Source organism: Mus caroli, chromosome 16 (genome assembly GCF_900094665.2).
Source record: "Mus caroli chromosome 16, CAROLI_EIJ_v1.1, whole genome shotgun sequence".
Lineage (NCBI taxonomy): Eukaryota > Metazoa > Chordata > Mammalia > Rodentia > Muridae > Mus > Mus caroli.
The window spans coordinates 26,432,298-26,453,843 of NC_034585.1; the positions used below are offsets into that span (position 1 = coordinate 26,432,298).

General features: G+C 41.5%; 1 protein-coding gene across 1 annotated transcript in view; it reads right to left on the bottom strand.

Annotated features, from left to right (window-relative positions):
• Positions 1–15,224: 15,224 nt before the first annotated feature.
• Positions 15,225–21,546, bottom strand: part of Atp13a4 (ATPase 13A4) — a 130,881-nt gene continuing 124,559 nt past the window's right edge. Inside the window, exon 31 of the mRNA XM_021184681.2 lies at positions 15,225–15,745. Within this exon, the coding sequence (XP_021040340.1) occupies positions 15,545–15,745 (201 nt within the window). The 3' untranslated portion in view covers positions 15,225–15,544. The remainder of the gene's footprint in view (positions 15,746–21,546) is intronic.

Consider the following 21,546-nt stretch of genomic DNA (forward strand, 5'->3'; position numbering starts at 1 on the left):
AAGGTGGAACAGGTTAGAACCACACCTCATGTTCTCCTTAGCAGAGACAAGTTTCGCATCACCCACTTCTGGGTCTAAAGGGAAATCAGATTTGGATGCCTGATCTAGATCTCAATCCTCTTTTGTTATTGTCTCTACTCATCATTATTCCTTACTAGAACATTCTACTTCATCAATACTATTGAGTTACCTACATGGGGAAAATGGTTTTTAGCATTTCAGGGCTTTCCTACTTTGATACCACAATCTTCAATTTGTAAAATCTTGGAGCTACACCCTTATGAGGGATGGGTACATGCAGGACAGTATGTTAAGGTTTCTAGAGACCAGTCTTGGAAGAAGTATTCTGTACTTATGCCAAAAGATGGGTTGTATCTCAGACCACACTTCCCTGAAAAGCAGACTACAATTATAAGCCATCTGAATGCCAGAAAGAAGATAATATGGATTTGGGGGCCACCTGGCAGTCAGTCTCAGAGAACAGCAAAGGGATAGGACAGCCCAGATCTCTAGGGACCCACAGCACAAAAAAGTACAAAATGACAGCACACTCGAAGGACTCACGTGCAAGGTAGTACTGAGGAAGGCTCAAAGGCTTACAAAAGTGAGGGGAGGAGAATTCAAGAGTCTATAAAGCATGTAACAGGAAGTGGAGAGGTTATAGTATCTCACTGAATGGCCTACGATCACCTTGCAACAATTACATGGGTAAAGAAGGCATGTGAATGTCGGTACATGGCCAAAACATGTAAATGCCCAGTCCCTCTGTACATAGGTAGAGCCAACCATCCCTTTATTTTCCAATCCAACAATCCTACTGAACCAAAACAATCCACATATTCTCTCCAGATACAATAGGATGGAGGTGGCTTTAATAAACACAAACGTGGCTGCTCACATTGCAAGCATGGGAGTGATCTTTCCCATTCTGTATCTTAAATATCAAATTGGGGAATCAATACATTAGGAATTTTGTGCCCAAAACCATACACAAGGAGAAACAAAATCGTATTATCAAGGAACAAATGGGAAAGAGACCCATAACTCCTAAAGGTGGTCTTTAAATGGCTGGGGAGATGGTTCAGCAGTTAACAACACTGGCTACTCTTCTAGAGGACTCAGGTCTAATTTCCAACATCCACATGGCAGGTCACAATGTTTTCTAACCATAATTCCATGTCTCTTCTGTCCTCAACTGGTATCAGGCACACAGGTGATATGCAGATATACATACAGCCAAAGTAACCATAACCATACATGTGTAAAAACATGTAAGGGATTTTTAAATTGTGTGTGTGTGTGTGTGTGTATGTGTACATGTGATTTGCAGAGACCTAATGACGTGCCTACTTGCTGCCCATGTGCAAAAGGTTGTAAGTCAAATGCCTGTCAATCATCAACATGGGGAAGCTGGGACCTGGAAAAGGAGATAGTGTGCTGAGGCTGTGTTCACAGGACAAATCCTGGGATCCCAGTGTGGAGACAGCTTATCTGACACCAAGAGAAGGTAATTCTTTCCACTGCCCTCTTTTATATGACAGATATGTCAACCAAGTTACAAAATGAGTAACATCATTGGCTAGGAAAAAAATAAACAAATAAATGCTGTCTTTCATTGGATTTTGTATGTATGATTATGACAGTTGATAGAAATTCTTAAATAAACATCAGCATGCAAGAAGTAATTGATTCTTTTTGACTATGCTAAAGGTGTTTTTACAAAAGGAGAAGAAAGTCTGTTGTAATCAACAATAACACTGAAGCAACCGATAACTACATTTTAATGAAAATATAATTCCTACCAAAGGTAAAACCTGGGCAGTTATTAAATCATTACATTGATGGAACATTTTTTTTCATAACCTGTTGTCTAGTTTTAGAAAATAAAAGTGGGCTAACAGGATGGTTTGGGTTGTAAAGGCACTTGCTGCCAAGCTTGACAACCTGAGCTCAATGCCTGGGTACTACATAGTGAAAAGAGAGAGAAGACTCCCACCATTGTTCTCTGACCTTTACATGTGCATGCACATGTACACACACACACACACACACATGAGAGAGAGAGAGACAGAGACAGAGACAGAGACAGAGACAGAGAGACAGAGAGACAGAATTTAAAAAAAAATAACACATACTTAAAACTTTAATTTCAAAGGTATATTTAAGATTAGTAATGTATTTCAATTATGAACTGAAATTTTCACTAATCATACAAAAGTATCATAAGTGGTGCTGTGGCCTCCCTTTGTCTCTTTATTATTGTTGAAGAGGAAAAATCTAGGCAAGTAAATTGAATCCAGAGGATGGACATCTGCATTGTCTTACTAAGAATTCACTCTTGTATGGGCACCAAAAACATCTGCTCGAGGGGCCTTAGCAGGTGTGGTGGTTTGAATAGGTATGGACATCATAGACTCATGAGTTTGAACACTTGTCTAGCCCATAAGGAAGGGAAATATTAGGAGGTGTGGCTTTGTTGGAGTAGGTGTGGCCTTGTTGGAATAGGTGTGGCTTTGATGGAGTAGGTGTGGCCTTGTTGGAGTAGGTGTGGCCTTGTTGAAGGAAGTGGGTTATTAGTGATGCTCTTTGAAGTCTCAGAAGTTCAAGCTAGGTCTTGTGTCTTGATATTTTTCTGCTGCCTGCAGATCCAGGTGTAGAATTCTCAGCTCCTTCTACAGCATCATGTCTTCCTGCATGCCGCCAGGTCTTCCGATGAGTGTAATGGAGTAAGCCTCTGAAACTCTAAGCCAGTCCCAATTAAATGTTTTCCTTTGTAAGAGTTGCTATGGTTATGGTGTCTCTTTGCAGCAATAGAAACACTAGGACAGCAGGTAACAAACTCTTCCACTGCCCTTGGTTTCACCGACATGTGAACAATTGTCACATGTGAAGCCCTGTCCCCATCTCAAAATGAGGTCCAGAGAGAACGAGGCACAGACTTGCCCTTGAACTCAATTTCCTGGAGATGCCCTCCTGAACCCAAACCAGTTTTGAAATGTGTTTTTGTTCTTAATGCGGCATCATCCATATTTATGGAGTAGAGGGAGGCATCTCAATACAGGTGTGAAATCAGACAGGGTAATTGACATTATCTTTTGCTTCAGGCATCTATCCATCATTTATCTCTGGTAAGAACATAATCATCTCTACAAGATGTTTTGAAATACATAATTCGCTTTTGTCAACCCCCATTTTCCTGTTGTGCTAGAGAACTTTAAAAGTTATTCCTCCATCTAACTGTCCATCTGTCCCCATCTCCCCTCCCCCCTTACATCCTTCTCATTCTCTGATAATTTTCTATTCTAGATCTCTGAAATCAGCTTTCATATGTCAGAGACTGTTGGCCTCTCCGTGCTTGCCTTATTTTGCTTAACCTAACCACATCCCATCTATCCATGCTGCAGCTAATGATAGAATCTCCTCCTTTATGTGGCTGAATAATGTTCTGTTGTGCAATATACATTTTTATTAACTCACCTGTTGAGCACCCAGGTTGATTCCATGTCTTGACTACTGTGAATAAAGCTCCAATGGACATGGGAGTTCAAAGCCTCTTCCACATTCTGACTTCAGTTCCTTTGGAGTGGCAACACTATAAACTAGTGCTATGCTACCCTTACTCCAAATCTTATGTGTTCTTCGTGTGCCACTGAACTCACATGTGACCTTTTAGCAAACGAGCTTTGATAAGATCATCTCCCATTGCCAGGCTTGAATTCACACACACGCACACACGCACACACACAAACACACCGCACACACAAACACATACACACACAATACATTATATGTACAAAACGCTGGTATGTGCACTATACATTGCTTAGCATATCCTTTGAGTTATCTTCCTTCCTTCTGTAAAATCTGATTTGGAATTTCTTTCCAAAGGTTTTGTGTTTGAAGGTGGCAGATGATTGCAATAGTTATAGCCTCTAAAAGAAAGTAAGAAAGCCCAAGGTCTGCTGATTACAGAGGAAGGAACGAAGGGGAAGCACTACTCCACTTACCTGTTCATTACTGACTTCTGATCCAGGAGGGAAGGCTCCATCCCTCTTCTGTCCATGTTTTCTCTGGGACTCTCATTTTTGTACCTATTCTAGGCATGGCTATTCTTCCTGCTTCTTCCACAGGGGCTAACACATGGCTTGGGTAGCTGACTTACCTCTTTCTGGCTCTCCAGAGAGTCGAGTCCCAGAAGTTGGATTAAATTTGATGTTATGCTTGGTTTTCAATATAAAATGAGACTGTGTGCTCTGCAGATACTGTTAATCTGTTGTGCATCATTGACGTGGCTCTTCTCATCTTATTTCTTCTGTCTAGAATTTTAAAGTCTTGGACTCTTTAGTCACCAAATAAGTATTAATTGATTTGTCTTCTCATGGAGCCAGCTCTTCTTTCCAAGTTCTTTATACGTTTGGAATTAGGAAACTTTCACTATCCAGCAGGCTCCCAGCTTTGCTTTGGGAATTATTCTAATGACACCTGACACAAGTTAGTAACAACCCATCACATCCAATAAGCAATCCATTTATCACCCTAAGAACTTAACAGGGGGAAGGTGGATGTGGTGGGAACTCAGTTCATACCATATGGATGGATGATCTCATTTTCCAACCTGTAATCTGCTGGCCTTTGGGTTGGTCAGAAGCAAAATGAAAAACCAACTGGTACATACTGTCTGTTGCCTTCTTGGATTCCCTTAGAAGCCTTAGTGGTCTAACACTAACACATCTTCTTCAGGTGTCATATCTCTAAGATAATCATTAAATAATTGACTTAGAACCCTTTGCCTTGCCCCCCGCCTTTGTGCCAACAAGTATCAGGAATTTACTTTCTATCTTTATTCTTCCCAGGCAGCCTCATGCCAGTGATGGGTGGTGGCAGATGTCGCAAGGCCTCTCCTTCGCTGAGAGCTGGAACGGAGTGAAATGGGACCTGTATCTTAAACCTCCCTTGTAGTATCACACAGAGTCAAAACTTACAATGCCTTTCTTGCTTATATTAGCTCCCACTGTCTCACCCGGTTTTCCTAAGAACAATAAATTGACATTGATAAATAATAGATTAATAATAAATAATAAATTAATAGATAATTGACATGCTTCTTCGGACTCCAGAAAAGGATGGAATGTGTCTAATGTTTCTACTTCAAAGTCTAGGTAGACATCACTAATCTCCTCTCTCTTGGGGAGAAGAAAGCTACCTATCAAACAGGCAGTTTCCATCTCTCTACACTCTTCCTTGACTTAGTCTCTTCACTATAAAGTCTCCAGTTTCTTCTCTCCTTAGGTTAAACATTCCTATGTCCTATGCATCCCCAACGGATAAAACTTCACCATACCTTCTGATGAAGGAGTTGGAATAGTTATACAGGAATCCAATATCTTCTTAGGCTGCTAGAAATGTATTGAGTGCTAGCAACACTGCAGGAAGCACTGCCACATTCACTCCTGCTCTGTGTATTCAGCTGCACAGGAACAGTGTGTCTTTCTTTCTAACTTATCCTGAAGGGCTTTCATTATGACTAGCCACAAGAACACATCTACTCCAACTGTTAATTGTGTGTCTGTGACTTGTTTAACGAGAATGACAAGTGCCCATAAGTATAACTGATAAGTGTTAACTGTGCTTGTCATGTAAGTCACCAACCTGAGTCTGATGTGGCCCGAAAAGCTGCCTGGTTGCTGTCAGCCCTTCACCTTATTAAGCTCTAAACTCATCTCTCTGCTTATGCTGTTGCTGCCCAAAACACCAGTTAGAGATGAGCGAAGGTCAAAGAACAAAAAGGTGAAGTTGATGTTGCCCCTACAGAAACAGCAAGGGTTCAAGTGCACTTTTCAGTGCCAAAACCCCAAGGAAGAAAACAGCTGGGTTTGAAATATGTGCCTACAAAGGCTAAATGGACATTATGAGGATTCAGACCGGTCCTGAAACTAGAAATCTCAATGTTGCTGTCCCAACACAAACTGATTTCTTGCTAATCAGTTGGGAACAGCCTAATATGCTTGGAGTGATGAATACTTCTTTTACATAGTCATGCCTAACTATGGTCTAGGAAGAAATATTCTCTCTCCCTTCCCTGAAGGGCGCTCTAGTTTGCATAGCCTCAGGAACAGAGTTTGGGCAGTATTTCTCTCCTCTCCTGAAGAGCAGGTGTCAAGTTCTGGACCTCTCCATGCTTCTGCTGTTGACCCGTGGCAATCAATGCTTTCCCCACAGAACTCACTAGGAGATACTAGTGAGTATCCTAGGAAATAGGCAATTCTCTGAGCTCTACCAAAGGGTAGGGATAAACAGACTTACCTACGGGAGAGAGATTTGTCAGTGGGGTTCCTCACTTGGGGCTGCCTTAAAATATACAGAGTGAATAATGACAAATAGCATTTCCTAAGGAAATATACCCACAATGTTCTCTCAAATCAAGATAAATTGGCAGGAAAAAAAATCAAGAGTCTTTATGGGGACTAATTCACATTTAAAGAAACCTTTTAGGTAGGTCCCTGAATTTGAGTTTTCAGATTCATATGGTGAGCCTGATGAAGACACAGCTCTGCAGGATCCGGTGCAGAGGATGCAACTGTGTTTGAGGCTGAGCCAGGAATTTATTTCTAGCAAACTCCTTGGGGATTTTCATGTTTGAGAACCATGCTCCAAAAAGATGCTTACAAGTTGCTGTAAATGCTTCCCTGGAGTCAAGGAGCTGGCCCATGGTCTACGAGCAAAGAGGCAATGTAATTGTACCTAAAAATATGCCAAGTACATCTGGATGCCTTGCCTAGGTCTCTACACTTCCCAGAGCATCTGTGCCCTCAGGGAGATCCAGGAAGGACCTGTTTAGAAATAGTTCTTGAGGCGTGAGGAGGACAGAGGCTGAAAATGAAGTCTAGGAAATAAAACAACTACTTTGAAATGTAAGTTGATTCTGGAAACAAAGTCTGGCAAGACATTATATTGTATTTTAAATAAGAATGATCAGACTAATGTTTAAAGCTAATAACTTTAAACAGCTAGAAAAACTTGGAGGATTACATTTTCAGTGATGGAGAGTTCTGTGCATTCAGCCATATACATTTGTAATGTGTTAATCAATTCATTCATTCCTCACTTACAAAGCCTGGCATTTACTCTTCTATTGATTCACACAGCAGATTAAATGGCTATTCCACAGACCAGAGCAAGACTTGAGAAGGCTCCTTCTAGCCGGAAAGATGAAAGAAAATAAATTGTGCTACATTTGGGGTGTTTGTTTGTTTGTTTGTTGTTGTTGTTTTGTTTTGTTTTGTTTTTGTAATTATACATGAGGTGACACTGAATGCTCCATGGCCAATAGCCAAGAAAACTACAACAGACAATGACCAATTTGATCAAAATTACAAATCAGAAAAACAAACAAACTAAATTTAACATCAGGTCTATCTGAAATTTTTGATATGCTTTAAAGTATGTCATTGTTCCAAAGGGATATTTTTGAGGTTGACTATCCATGATATATTAGGTGCCAGCGCCCCAGCCACACCCCTAGAATCCTGCTGCCCTAGTCCATCCACTGTAACCCAACAACTCGTGAATTTCCCAGCTCATGTGAGTAGATGAGGTTGCAGGGGTCAACACCAAGATCTGATGTTCCTAAGTATGCCTCTTGGGATACTTAGGATACTGTGGGAGACTCAAGCCTGCAAAACTGCCTTCAGATCAAACTGGTTTCTAATTAGTCATGCCATTTGCCTGCATTCTTTGTGCTGTTTATTTTTAAGCAATTCTCAGGGCTAGGCTTGGCTAGGTCACGAGGAAGCTGGCTCAGCTTTAAGTTTCAGTCAGCTGCAGAAGCACCTCTGCTTGCATTGTCCCTCCCTGAACTCCAGGCTGAGTGTGGCCTTGCTACTCAGTGGCCCTTACTCAAAGAGTTTACTCCCTGTGTCCTCCTCTGCACACGATCTCTTTGTTGACATGCGCCCTGTGTGGACGTTTCCTTCTTAGCATTGTATTTTACAATCCTGTGGCCCCAAGAACCTGGCATGTTGATCCAAAATAAAAGACCACAGAAACCTCTGCTCTGTAGCTCTTTCTGAGTCATTGAGAAGGTCACAGAAGGCCCTGAAATGGTTGCAGAATGCAGTGCTCTTGGAGAGATGCTTTTCCCTGCCCCAACTTCTATTGAAGGTGGTAGGTCATTGCTATCACTCTGAGGCGATCACCTCCCACTCCTACAGTCAGGTATTTGTGAGTTTTTGCCTGACCCTGGAATTGATTGACAGGGATCCTGAGACTCTGTGATATGTCTGATTATATTGTCCTCTTTTCACCTTTCTGCAACAGGTGACAGAGGGCAGTAGGTTTCCTCTGCTCTGCTTTTATAATACATTCTGATATACAGACCACAGATCGTAGAAGAAATTCTACAATCATCCTCTCTCTGTATATATCTCCTGTGTGCGTGTGGGGGGTGGTGGTGTGTTTAATTATGGCTCTCTCTCTCTCCCTTAGACATCTGGAATTTCCTCAAAGTGAGGTGAAATCAGATGAAAATGGCTGCTCCTCTGCCCTTGAACTTTGCCCCCACCCCTTTATAGGCAATACCTGGCTTGTAAATAAGCTTGTTTGCTGCAACTATTTCTTTGGGTTGAATCTTTTCCTCTGAAAGTCCTTGTATCCTTATTAAAAGCCACCTGTCTTACACATATTGAGATAATCTCTGTAGTAGTTGCCTAACTTTTCCAGTTCTGTGCCACACATCCATACCCTCATTACAAAAATGGAAAGCCAAGGGTATTAGGCACAACAGTATAATCTCTGTACATTGCCTTTATGGTTGATTTTATTCATGGTGCTATTGTCTGATTTAAGCTTCTTTGTACTGAATGGAAAACAGATGTCCACAGACAATGGAGGAAAAGTAAGTTGTCAGAATGTCCCAGATTGTAGTTTTCATTCAATCATGTCACAGCTGCTTGCTGAACGTGACCCTGTGCTAGGGTCAGGGAAAGAAGAAGACATCACACAGGTGTGGTCCCTATCCTCAAAGAATTCACTCTATACTCAAAGTTGGGTTTGGGTGGGAGGGTCAGAAGTTGAGACACCATAAGATCACACATACTAGGTTGAAATGTAAAGCTGTACAAGATGGGAAGGCTGTGGGTGTAAAATGTGATGGGTGTGCAAGCACAAGGGCACCCCACTCCAGACTGTAAAGACAGAATGGTACCCTACTCCAGGCTTAGCAAACCAGGCATCATTTTAATCAGATATGAAGATCTGGATGAAAGTAAGATTTGTTGATGCCCTGGATAGAGTATGAGCCAGGATGTTAAGGATGAGCCATGAATACTGCTTCTGAAAAGAGGTTAGATTTTCTGAAACAGAAAGTTCATCAGGGGGATCTGAGATGAGACCATAGCTGAGTACAGTAAAGGACCTTGAATTCTGTAATGAGCAATGTGCACTTTATATGGTAAATAATGTAGAGCACTTTTTCTTACCATGGACATGACACCATCAGATTTAGACAGTAGAATTCAGACAAATCTGAAAGAGATAGAAGAGCACTCTCAGTCAGAAAAATCAGTTAAGGTCCTCTTGTAGTCTAGCCCTGGTAGAAAAGAAGTTCTACACAAAGGGCACTGTCAAGAGGGGCCCTCTAACATAGGGACTCAGTGGAGAAGGGACAGGTGGCACTCTTCAGAACTCACCCATTTCTGTGTGCATCCAAACAACTCCTTGATGCCAGTTTGGGGTTGCAGTACAGTATGAATGGTGTCTTCACAGTTATTTAGTGCATCCAACACACCACAGGAGTAAGGCTCTCTGCCATATGGCCACCCTTACCCACAACTTCAAGCAGAACACTGTCTCTAATCAGTATGTGTGTATCCTTTATCACAGAGCAGTCATCAGACATTCAATGGAGCCAACACTACAAGCAGAGAGAAGGAGAGAGGGAGAAAGGGAGGGAGGGAGGAAAAAAGAGAAGGAGGGAGGTAGAAAGAGGGGAGGGAGGGAGGGAGGGAGGGAGGGAGGGAGGGAGGGACGGATGGAAGAAGAGAAGGGGGACAGGGAGGGAGGGAGACACAGTACAGAAACAGAGCTGAAAATGTAGATGGCTTCGGGAGAGCTTTGTATTCAAGTATGGACAAAGACCAGCAATGATTTGCATTCTTTTTGCCAGTGGATCAGCTAATTTGATCAGAAGAATATAACTTGTGCTGAATACTGTAAATAATCTTGATTTAGAAGCCATAAGACCTGGATTTTAGACTCAGCTCATTGATTTCCTAATGAATTGTTCCTGAAACAAGGATCTCTGTCAATCTTAGTCACCTAAGGGCTGTACAAGTATGGTGCAGAAAACAATCCAAAGGTGTGGGACATCATATCAAATGTCCAAGTAAGGCTTCTCGGAAGACGTGGTATGTGACTGAAACATCCAATAGGAACAACTTGGGGCCTGGGGATGTTGGACAAGAGCATTTGAGACAGAGAGAAGAGCAAGCACATTCTTCCTGGGGCAAAGCATTTGTTACTTTGCTGTTGCTGTGGTAAAAACACCATGACTAAGGCAACTTATAGAAGAAAGGATTTATTTGGGCTTGAGGTTCAGAGGGGTAGGTCCATCATGGCAGGGGTGAGGAGAGTGTGGCAGCACACAGCAGGATCAACAGCTAGAACTGGATGCTGAGCTCACAGCCTGAGGAAGCCCAGAAAACAAACTAGAAATGATACAAGCCTTTATATTCTTAAAACCCAGAAAGGTCACCTATCCTAAACCTACCCAAAGAGCACCATCAACTAGGAACCATGTACTTAAATTCCTGATCCTCTGAGGGACATGTATCATTTAGAACACCACAGTGAGCACCAGGATGGGTGTGATGGGGAAGGTCAGGAGGCTCACATCAAAGGCTATGACTGCAGCTCTAGCAGAGTTGTGTTCTCTTCTTGTTCTTTGCACATTTGTTTAATTTTAAAGAAAATATTTCTATTGATCACATTTAGAAAGTCATTTGTACAGTGTACTGGAAACCAAGGGGTAGAGAGACTGTGGTACGGCAGCAACTTTCGGGCATTTTTTAATGCACACAGAGTGAACGTGGTTCAAAGCCAGAAGAGAATCTATACGACCCTGAAAAGCTCTGCAAAGGAGAGGTTGAACAAACGCTAGTAGAAATGTCAGTTTCTCTGGTGGAGGCTAAAGTCAGCAACCACAACTTCATCTGACCACATGAAACGTGCTCACAGGGCAGTGGTTGACTTTACTCTCCACTGTGGGAGTTGACCTTTTCTCTGATTGATGGTAAAGTTCAGGAGAACTTCTGTGAGAAACTAAAAACTCTTCCAAGAGGAAATTATACTTGTGGCAGCAACTTTATTGGATAGTTGCCATGGTGCTTTTCAGTACTGCAAACTCTTCATCTTGAAGAAAACAACATTAAAGAAACGCACAGTAGGGGAACCTACTGATAGAGGAATTGGGTCTGAGTCCAGCCCTCTACCCCTGGCTGTGTGTCCTTGACCATATTCCTGAGACTATGAGAGTATCTGACACCTCCCTGAAAGGAGGAAGATAGAAGACTTCACTCCCCGGCTTTTCTCCAAAGATGGTTATGAGGTTTAAACAAAAGAATAAATATTGTAAATATCACATCCTCTATATAAAGCAGGAAGCAATCACATCTGTGGCTTTAGAGGACTACCTAGAGTTTTGTGAAGGGTGTTTGATTTGACACTATTGGAATGGACCATATCTATTTGTTAGGAAGAGTGAAAGACAAGAGACAGAGAGACAGATTTTAGCAATACATTATAGGTTTAACTTGCATCTTCCTTACAGACAACTTATGACAGCACACACTAAATGCAAAGCGCTGAGCTAATTACCACTTTCCCATCACCACATGAACAAGCATGTGCATGAACACTTCTATGTGTACACAAGGACAATGTAGGGTCCAAGGTCATCTTAGACTTGTGTGTGTAGGCAGGAGAACTCAGTCTACACGCTCCTCTGAGAGTCAAGGAAAACAAAGAATTTGTATCATGTGACCAAATCCTCTTTTCCTCAAAGTCTTGGTCCTGACCAAGTGTATCAGTGGCAGGAAGAACAACATTCATAGTCAGGCCACTTACCGGCATTTTTACCGCCCCACCCCCAACACAGATCTTATTGTGCCTGCTAGATGCACATCACAGCATAAAGAAGAGGCAACAAGGGTGCTAAGCCTGAGAGTTTTTGTAGCTAGCTGGTACTACACTTCCTTCTCTTTTCACTTTTGGAAAAAGACCCTCACATCTTTGATGTCATGGAGGAAAGGCTGTGTGCTGGCCCTGAGGACAGTGGTTGTTATTAGCCTGAAGTTGTCCCCCTGTGTCCTTCATCCCTCTCCTTTTCATCTGCCTGCTCAGGGCCTCCGTGTTCTTCCCCTGAATGATAACTCTTCAAAACACTTGAGTTCAGCTCTCCTCCTTTTGCTGCTCTACTCTCTCCGAGATGACCTTTCCTTCTTCTTTTATTCAGTGCTTCTAAGATGCCCCAAAATAGTCTTCAAATTGAGTCCCCTTGACAACAGTTTTTAATAGCTGGAACATAACCAGCCTCTCACACAGCTCCATACTGGCCATTTGTAAATTCCTTTCAATGGAACGTTTGAGGACCAAGGCAAGAGTGGGCAACTCAAAGTCCAGAAAGATAAGCAGATGCTTGTTCTTTGCTTTTAGTTTACATAGACATCTAGCTTGAGTCTGGCAGGATGCCTGGCATTCATTTGAACTGAGGTCTGTTATGACTTCAACCAGCAAATAAGAAACCCATTTTCTGCCTGTCCGTGAGGTCATGCTGAACACCCTGCCTACTTGCAATTGGGAGTCACGTAGTGACAGTGTATGGCTTAACAGGAGATCTGTTTGAGACCTGGGTCTTCTCTTATCACCTGTGTGGTGGGGATGGTAAGCCCTTCCTTGTGGAGTCCCAGAACTCTACAAACTTAGTCAGTTAGTGGGAGGGAAAGCCCTTGGCAGTGAAATCATCCGAGCCTGAGTTGTCTGTGTTCTTCTTCATGATTTCAATGTAGACCTCCTCCAGAGGCACTCACCCAAAACCTTCTCTTTGTGGAACATGAGGAAAAACTTTCAACTTTAGAAAGACTGTCAGAGCTGCCATACCAGTGGAGAAGCAAAAGAACATACTTCCTCCTGTATTAAGGAGCATAATAAGACCACATCCCAGGAACAGGGACTTTTCTACTTGTCCTGTTCAAAAAGTAGACACGACAAGGTGTCCTCTGGCTAGGAGGTATGCAAAACAGCTGCAGTCATAGCATCTCAAAGTCTCACAAGAGCTGTGAAGGAGGAATGCTTTTAGCTGCTGTTGGTAAGCAGTGAAGACCTTCTGGGCCAGGATATTCACCCCTACTCACATTAGTCCATTAGGTTTTCCCGTTTATTGTAACAGGGCATTCAGACCTTAGGACAAGTGACTCCATAATGGAAGTGCCATTCAGGCTGTAAAACTCAGCACTCAAACTCCACTACCAGCCAAAATGAAAACAAAGGCCTAATCCACCAATGTCCGTTCATACTTCTGGGAAAGTCTCTAAGTGTTCTAACTTTGCTTTTTTGTCTTCTGTAGTTCTGCTTCTAGCTAACGGTTCTTGTTGACTGAAGTGTGTCAACCCAGGATATGGGTTTTGTGGTTAAGAGCTCATCCTGAAGAATACTCAGAGCTATACTGGGATCCCGGACAATGGTGTACTCACCGGCTGGCAAATGAAGACTTTCTATTGGCTTAAACCCAGGTCTAAGAAGTTTTCTCTAGTGGATACCCCACAACATTTATAATAGGAATTTTGTTTTACGTTAAAATTCGATGTGTGCTGTATGTATGTCAGGCTAACCTTGAGCTAGCTCACAGAGATCTGCCGGTCTCTGTTTCCCTAATGCTGAAATTAAAGGTGTGTGCCTACAGGCCACTATGGTTTTGTTTTTGTTTGTAGGTTTTTTGTTTTGTTTCGCTATTTTTGTTTTTGGGTTTTTTTGTTTTTTGGGTTTTTTGTTTTTTGTTTTTCTAAAGAAAGACACACACACACACACGGGGGGGGGGGCAGTCCAGAAGTAGGGAAGATCTGAGAGGAGTTGGGGGAGGGGGAATAGATCAAAATATATTTTTAAAAATAATTTTTAAATAAAAAAAAAACTATGTGTAGATGTTGCTCTAAAGCTCAGTGTGACCCACAGACCTAAGTGAAGCCCATGTGTTTTCTATGCTGAGACAATCCAATATAATCCAGTCACCCATGGTGATAAAATATAAGAAAATTTTGTTTGGTAAACTATAAGAAAAAAGTCATTCTTGAGCAAGAATTACAAATGGTAGGCTTAGCTCCATGGCAGCATATAATACAGAATGCACAGGAAGAATTCCCCCAAAAGAGCAGAGCAGGGTGTGAGTACGATGAGAAACTCCTAAAACCTGGATGCACACGTAATAATCAGGGGAACAATCAATACTTAGGTTCTTTGATACCCTTTCCATTGGGCCCCTAGAATAAAATCGATACATGTATATCATTGTGGAGCCTGAAAGTAGGATAAATTTAGCCCCAAAATTTACAAAATAGAAACAACACAGTATTAAACAAGTGTGAGGCCCTTCTAAGCAGGGGACCTATATAGTCATAGGTCTTATTGAACTTTAGATTTAAGAGACAACACACTCCTCAGATCCTTGGCCAAATCTTTTCTATCTTTTCTAATCGGATGAGACGGGAGTGGAAATAGATGCTGCTTTGAGGGTGAAACACACACACACACACACACACACACACACACACACACACACACACACACACACACACACACACACACACACACACACACACACACACACACACACACACACCTCCAGCATTTCCTTCCTGATCTGGTGAACATAGAGTCCCTGTGTTTTAATGGAAGAGTCATCACTCCAAAATGATCGTCACCCTGTGGACAGCTGTTCCAGAGACCTGAAGCAAGAGAAGAACTCGAGTACCTTAAGACACTGAGATGAAGGGGTGTGTGCCATTGTAGTAAATATGCAGAGCAAGACCAGAAGGAGAAGGGAGGCATGAATCTGAAACTGGATAGAGGAAACTAGAGGATGCTTTTCTTGTGTTAGTTTTCCCACCAAGCGATAATTCAAAACTGATCCTTAATGTATTATAACTCTATGAATACACACTGTGTGACCTTCCCTCATTTCATTTTATTTTTTTGAGAAAGACTTATTCTAAGAAGATATGTTTTCCTTCTGATATCTGCCAATCTTTTGGCCCATTGTAGCACTTGCTCCATTCTTGGTTCAATAGGTGTCACCAATGCACCAGAAGCTAGGAGGAATGCCATCTTCTGGGGACATTGTTCTCCATAGACTCCACTTGAGCAAATTTAACTTGTCCTGGGAGTTGGGAGAATAGTCCCCAAATCCAACTGATAGTGTTGAGTCAAATTGCTTTAACATCTCTGAAACAGGTTCTTTTTATCTTCATTTTGATAACTGTTTAGGTATCGCTTTCCTTCAAAGTTGCTCCTCATTGCTCTCAAACACCGGGTTGCTGTAGGACACCCCCTGCATGTCAGAGTAGGAGGTTTGGTTTAGTGGGGGCCAGCTTGAATCATTTGCCAAGTTCCTCTGCCATATCCGATACTGGCTTTTTGATTGATAGCCAAAACATCTTTTGACTGCTATCCACAGAGCTCGGTTTTCAATAATGGCCTTCTGTAAGATAAAAGATAAATAATTTTGTGAATTGAATTACCTAATTGAATTCCACAGATCATAATCACTGTTTCAGTGTTTGTTTAGATTCAGCTGAACAAAATTCTTGAACCTAAGCAAATATTAAGTAGTTTTGTAGCTATATTCTTAACCTGTCCTACTTAAGAAACTCAGCTGGATGGAGGTACTTTAAAAAAACCTGGGGATTAAGCTGGAAGCATCCTACCTCAAAGATAGTTCTAGGGACTCTCACATCTAAATTAAATTTAAGATCATTCAAATTCTATATTTCACACCATACCACATCTAATTCCATGTCTTATGAAATGACATTTTGTAAAATGTTTAACATTTCATAGAACTGAATGTGTAGAAATATGCACGATGTGTCTTTGATACTCTTCAGCAAGGCACTGCGAACCATGAGCACAGGTCTATGCCATCTAAGTAGAGGCTTCAGTCTTGGGGTTGGAGAGATCTAGATTGATTCCATAACTATGACTATGGCCAGGTCATTAGTCTGAGACCTGTGTCCAATTCCCACCACTGAAGAAGAAAACCTGAGCCTGTTGGGTTAGAAATAATAATCCCTTCCTTCTATGTGCTGTAAGGATTATACAACAGCCCTTATAGTGCAGGCGAAGCAGGGCAAGGTAGGGCAGGGCAGGGCAGGATTGGCACCCTTTCCTCACCCGCTGAACTACTTTTTTAACTATTGGTTGTCTGCCAAGGCCCTGCCTGCACATGCTTTGCCGTCATTAAAATGCATTTTTAATAGTATAAGAGTGATGCCTCTTGTAAAACATTTGGGGCTGGAGAGACAGCTTAGCAGTTGGGAGCACTGGCTGTCAGTTACTCTTGTCAAGGACCAGGGTTCAATTCCCAGCACTGCATGGCAGATGACAACCATCTGTAGCTCTAGTTCCAGAGGATCTACAGTCCTCTTCTGTCCTTCTAGGGTACCACATGTGCATGGTACACAGACACACATTCAGAAAAAACACCCATACGCATGCAAAAATATAATTACAAACATTTTGGACTGCCACTTCATTTCATAGGTTAATCTAAAGCTTAAGTGAAACTAGTAATAAGACAAATGACAGAAAAGGTTAGTGTGTGTGTGGGGGGGGGTCCATTTTATCATATTTTGTCTAGAAGTTGAATATCTTAGTTAGTTTCATAACAGAAAATAAGAACCTGACAAAAATACCTGACTTTGGTGTCCATCCAGTGTATCTTTTACAGACAGACTTAATGAGGAACTATAGAAGATGTAGATTACTAAAATCTGCCTATTTTTGTTTATGTGAGATTCATTACTACTGGGGACAGCATGCCATGACATAGATGGTGTCTGGGACTTTGTGAAGCAGGAGAAACATCTTTAGAGGGGACCTGCCATCAGAAATAAGAAATTACCTGAAGCAGGCCTGGATGGAGACGTCTCAGAAGCCCTTGAGCAGCACATTTGTAAAAAAGTTATTCCCATCTCTCCTAACCTTAGTCCTGAACAATGGCTGCATAAATTTCATTTGTGTGTGACTGCATTTCAGTGGCCTTGGTGTGCATAATTATTCTATTATATCTGGCTTTCCTACTTCTTTCTCCTTCTGCTCTGTGAAACTAGATGTTCCTTGATGCAATGATTCTTAAACTATCAAAAATTGAGGCATAGGGGCACAGCACAGCACAGTCCTAATGGCCCAGGTGCATACTGTGCGTTCTCATCTTGAAAACAATGTAATAACTACACAATGGTAGTTTCAGATTAATGTCTGACTTGCAAAGAAATTATTAGAAAATGAGACAGAGCCATGTACTACTACAGTCATACAGTGTCTATTACCAGAAAGTGAAATTTATTGAAACTATGAAAATCATTAGTATAAGAGACATAATCAAATGGGATAAGGGAACACAAACAACGGGATACTTTAATTCAGAAAGGAAAAAGCTATAGAGTCATTGTGTACAATGTGCAGAAGCAGAAAGCTAGTGGAACTGCTGAGTGAAGGGTTAACCTACTCTTTCTGGCCACTGCCTGGCAGCTTTGCCCATGTCATTTATCATTAGAGCTTCACAGAAAACCGCATGTAGCTGACCTCAGAGCTCTGATCTCTGAAGTATAAGGTAAATGTATAATAAGTTAAGGTTTAAATAATGATACATTTGCAATTATTATTTTGGCCATGGGCCTAGGAATAGGGAAAACTTGAAACTTTGGGGAACAATTGTAATTCTTGATTCTTTGTGAGATGTGATCGTTCTTTTGAACTTGACACATTTGGTAATGGTTATACAATGTCTTTCTACCTGCTTTTTGGAGTAACAATAAAAGACTGGGGCAAGTTAAAGGTGAGAGAGTGTGTGTGAGAAAGAAAGGAGAGCGAGCAGAGAAGGGGTGTGTGTGTGTGCGTGTGTTATGTGTGAGTGCAAGAAAGGAAGCACACAAGAGCGCAACCTCCAGCCCGAGGGGGGAGCCAAAGTGTTCACTGCCTCCAACTACAAGCAAGCCAGAGAGAGAGAGAGCGAGAGCAAGAGCGCAACCTCAAGCTTTAAAACTTGCCTGTCAGTTACCAGATATCCCTGCTTCCAGTTGAGAACCCTGATCCTGTGTCAAGGCTGGACCTGGCAGCAGACCTAGCCAGAGTCTTTCTTTCTGAACACTGGAAGGCTTCTTGGCAGAAATCAAGACTCAGGAGAGCCAACTTCACCTTCTGGTCAACCTCAGTACTTACCAGACAGACCTAGTCTACCTTCCCGGAACAGAAAGATGGTAGCTCTTCTCACAAATACTTTGGACTTGGAGAAGGCAGGGTCACTGAAACCAGCTACAAGAATTTAAATATAGCAGATGTAGAAAACCTTAGCCTTTTCCAAACAAATTAAAAGAAAGATGACATGTGGTCTCATTTTCCTCCTTATACCAAGTGTGACTACTCCCTCCTTGTCATTCTCCAAAGAACAACTGATGTGATCTGCCTGTGACTCTGTCTTGCAAATTAATTGCATAGCTAGAAGCAAAAGTGAGGCTTTGATGAGAATCCATTTCTTTAAAAGAATTTTATGTAAGCTTTTCCAGCTGACTACTCAGTTCTTAAGTACTTACGTACATAAACATGCATCCACAGTAATAAGGAAGATGGGTATTATTAAAGCTATTCATATGAGCTCCCATGCTTCTGAGCAGGCAGGGCATGAGATTCACATAGTAAGAGCTCAAATCTGCTTGATTTCTGGGTTACTGTAAGATTAGCCTTAGAGCTAGGATTAGATCCAGGACTCAGAAAACTAGACAACACTTAAAACTCTGCAACAGAAGTCAGCCATCATACCTGTCCATCACGAGAAAACTGTTGGGACTATGTATAGCTAAGCCTGTCCTGGCCAGTATGATGGGCTTAGCTCAGCTCACCCAGAATTCCTTTCTATATTCTGGAACAGAGTGTATATACAGAGCCACCTAAGGAAAGACATCTTGCTGAGTCCTTAGTGGTCTGCACCTATTCTCTTAGGCTCACTCACCACACGAGGCAGGACAGCATAGCACCTGTCAATCTCAATTATAATAGCCCTCTACCAAAGACTCACTACTCTACTGCTAAGCACCAGCTGACCACAGAGAAAGGGATGACTAAACAAGTGGATGCCATGGGGAAGGTATCTAAGGTGGAAGGTCCTGCTCCCTGATGTTGTGTCTCCATTTGGAAGGGACTGGCAACCCACAATAAACGTGCATGTGTGCATCGCCATTTCTCACTCGATGTGGGAACCAAAGAAGATGCCTAGCTTTTGTGACAATTACCCATCCAACGGCTGGGCATGAACAAGGTCATTTCTGATATTTGTTTAAAAGGCTCTTGCCCAACTCCTACTAGAATTAAGCAGGATTTTAAATGCAATAGCTACCAACACGAGTCCTCGCCAGAAAAGCTTAATGGCAAGCAAGAGAAGAGTGTGTGTGTGCTGACTTCACACAGATTGTGAGTCCCACCCCTCTGTTACCTTTATCCTGGAAAATTGCCCTAGGATATTGATCTAGGGGTCAGTGAACGATTGTGGAAAGAACAAATGTATAAAGGCATGAAAGATTGACAGAAACAAAGTAAGGAAGAGTAAGCGCCACAAGAGATAATGATGGCTTACTGCTTATACTGGGTTTTTTTGGTCATGTTTGTTTCTGTATGCATGTGAGGGCTCCTGTTTATTTTTACTTGTTTTGTTTAGGTTTGGAATTTTAAGATTGGATCTCCTCATACAGTCCAGTCTAGCCTCAAACTTGATCTTCCTACCTCAGCCTCTCAAGTTCTATGATTACAGATAGGCAGTGCAACCCTGCCTGGAGAGGTTTATGTCTATTAAACACCTAGTATGTGCTTCTCACTGCTCACATTTCAGTCTCTCTCTACATGTATATGTATATGTGTATGTATAAGTATATGTGTACATGTGTACTTGTGTATGTATATATGTATATGCATATATGTATGTATATGGCCTAATGGTATATTTTGTGTATACATATCACATATATACTATATGTATGTACATGTATGCATGTATATGTGTACATATATATGATACATATATACATATATGTGTATATATGCCATATATATAACATACATATATAAGATTTGCATGTATGTATATATCTGTGGTATATATGGTATGTAGATATGTATGTGGTATAAATAATATATATACATCATATATATGAGATATATACCAGATATAAATATATATGTATGTTTATATATGTGTATGATATATGTTTTATATATACAGTATACTATATTGTTGTATACTATATATATGTATATATATATATATATACATATACATATACATATATAATAAGGTATGATTACTTGGTCGTGCAAACTTTATATTCCTCAGTACAGGGGAACGACAGGGCCAAGAAGTGGGAGTGGGTGGGTGGGGGAGTGGGTGGGTGAGGGAGTGGGTGGGAGAGCATGTGGGGGACTTTTGGGATAGCATTGGAAATGTAAAGGAAAGAAATACCCAATGAAATAAATAAAAAAAATAAGGTATGATTACTAGTAACTTTTTTAGCAGAAGGAGTAAACCCAATGAAACAGAATAATTTGCCCAATATCAGGCAGCAAGAAGGAAATGAAGCCAGGCTTCATACTAGAAAGACTGTCTGAGTTTATGCCCTTTGCTTTAATTGTATCAACTGGAGAAGGGCTTTCTGCTAGGACTTTATGACAGACTTTGACACTTGGCAACCATTCAGCTTCCTTATCTACCCATCTGAAAAGCAAAAACAAAAACAGACAAACGGTCTAAACTAACCTCTCAGAGCATGGACTGACTTACCCATAATGCCTTCTACTCAAAATAAGGATAAGACAGTCCTAACTAATGTGATATATGAAGATATCTGCCAGGAAACTTGTGTTTCCTGTTTTCTTTATGCCCATAAATGAATGAATCAGAGAGAGAGAGAGAGAGAGAGAGAGAGAGAGAGAGAGAGAGAGAGAGAGAGAGAGACCTGAACAGGAACCATGAAAGGACACAGCTAAGGCTGATGGTACTGAAGATACAGACCTCTGACTGACTCCTGGGAGTCCTGAAGTGTCCACCTCGAGTCTGGTTCCCAAGTCAGTAAATATTTTTGCTGTTCAAAGTGCACTTAGTGAGTTTTGCTAATTGCCTAGCAGACCAAAGGATCAGAAAAGATTCATGAAGAGGTCAGTCCGGCAACAGTGCCACAGAGGAGGGAGCAGAATGTCAATATGCAGATATGGAGAAATATGTTCCAAAAGGACAGC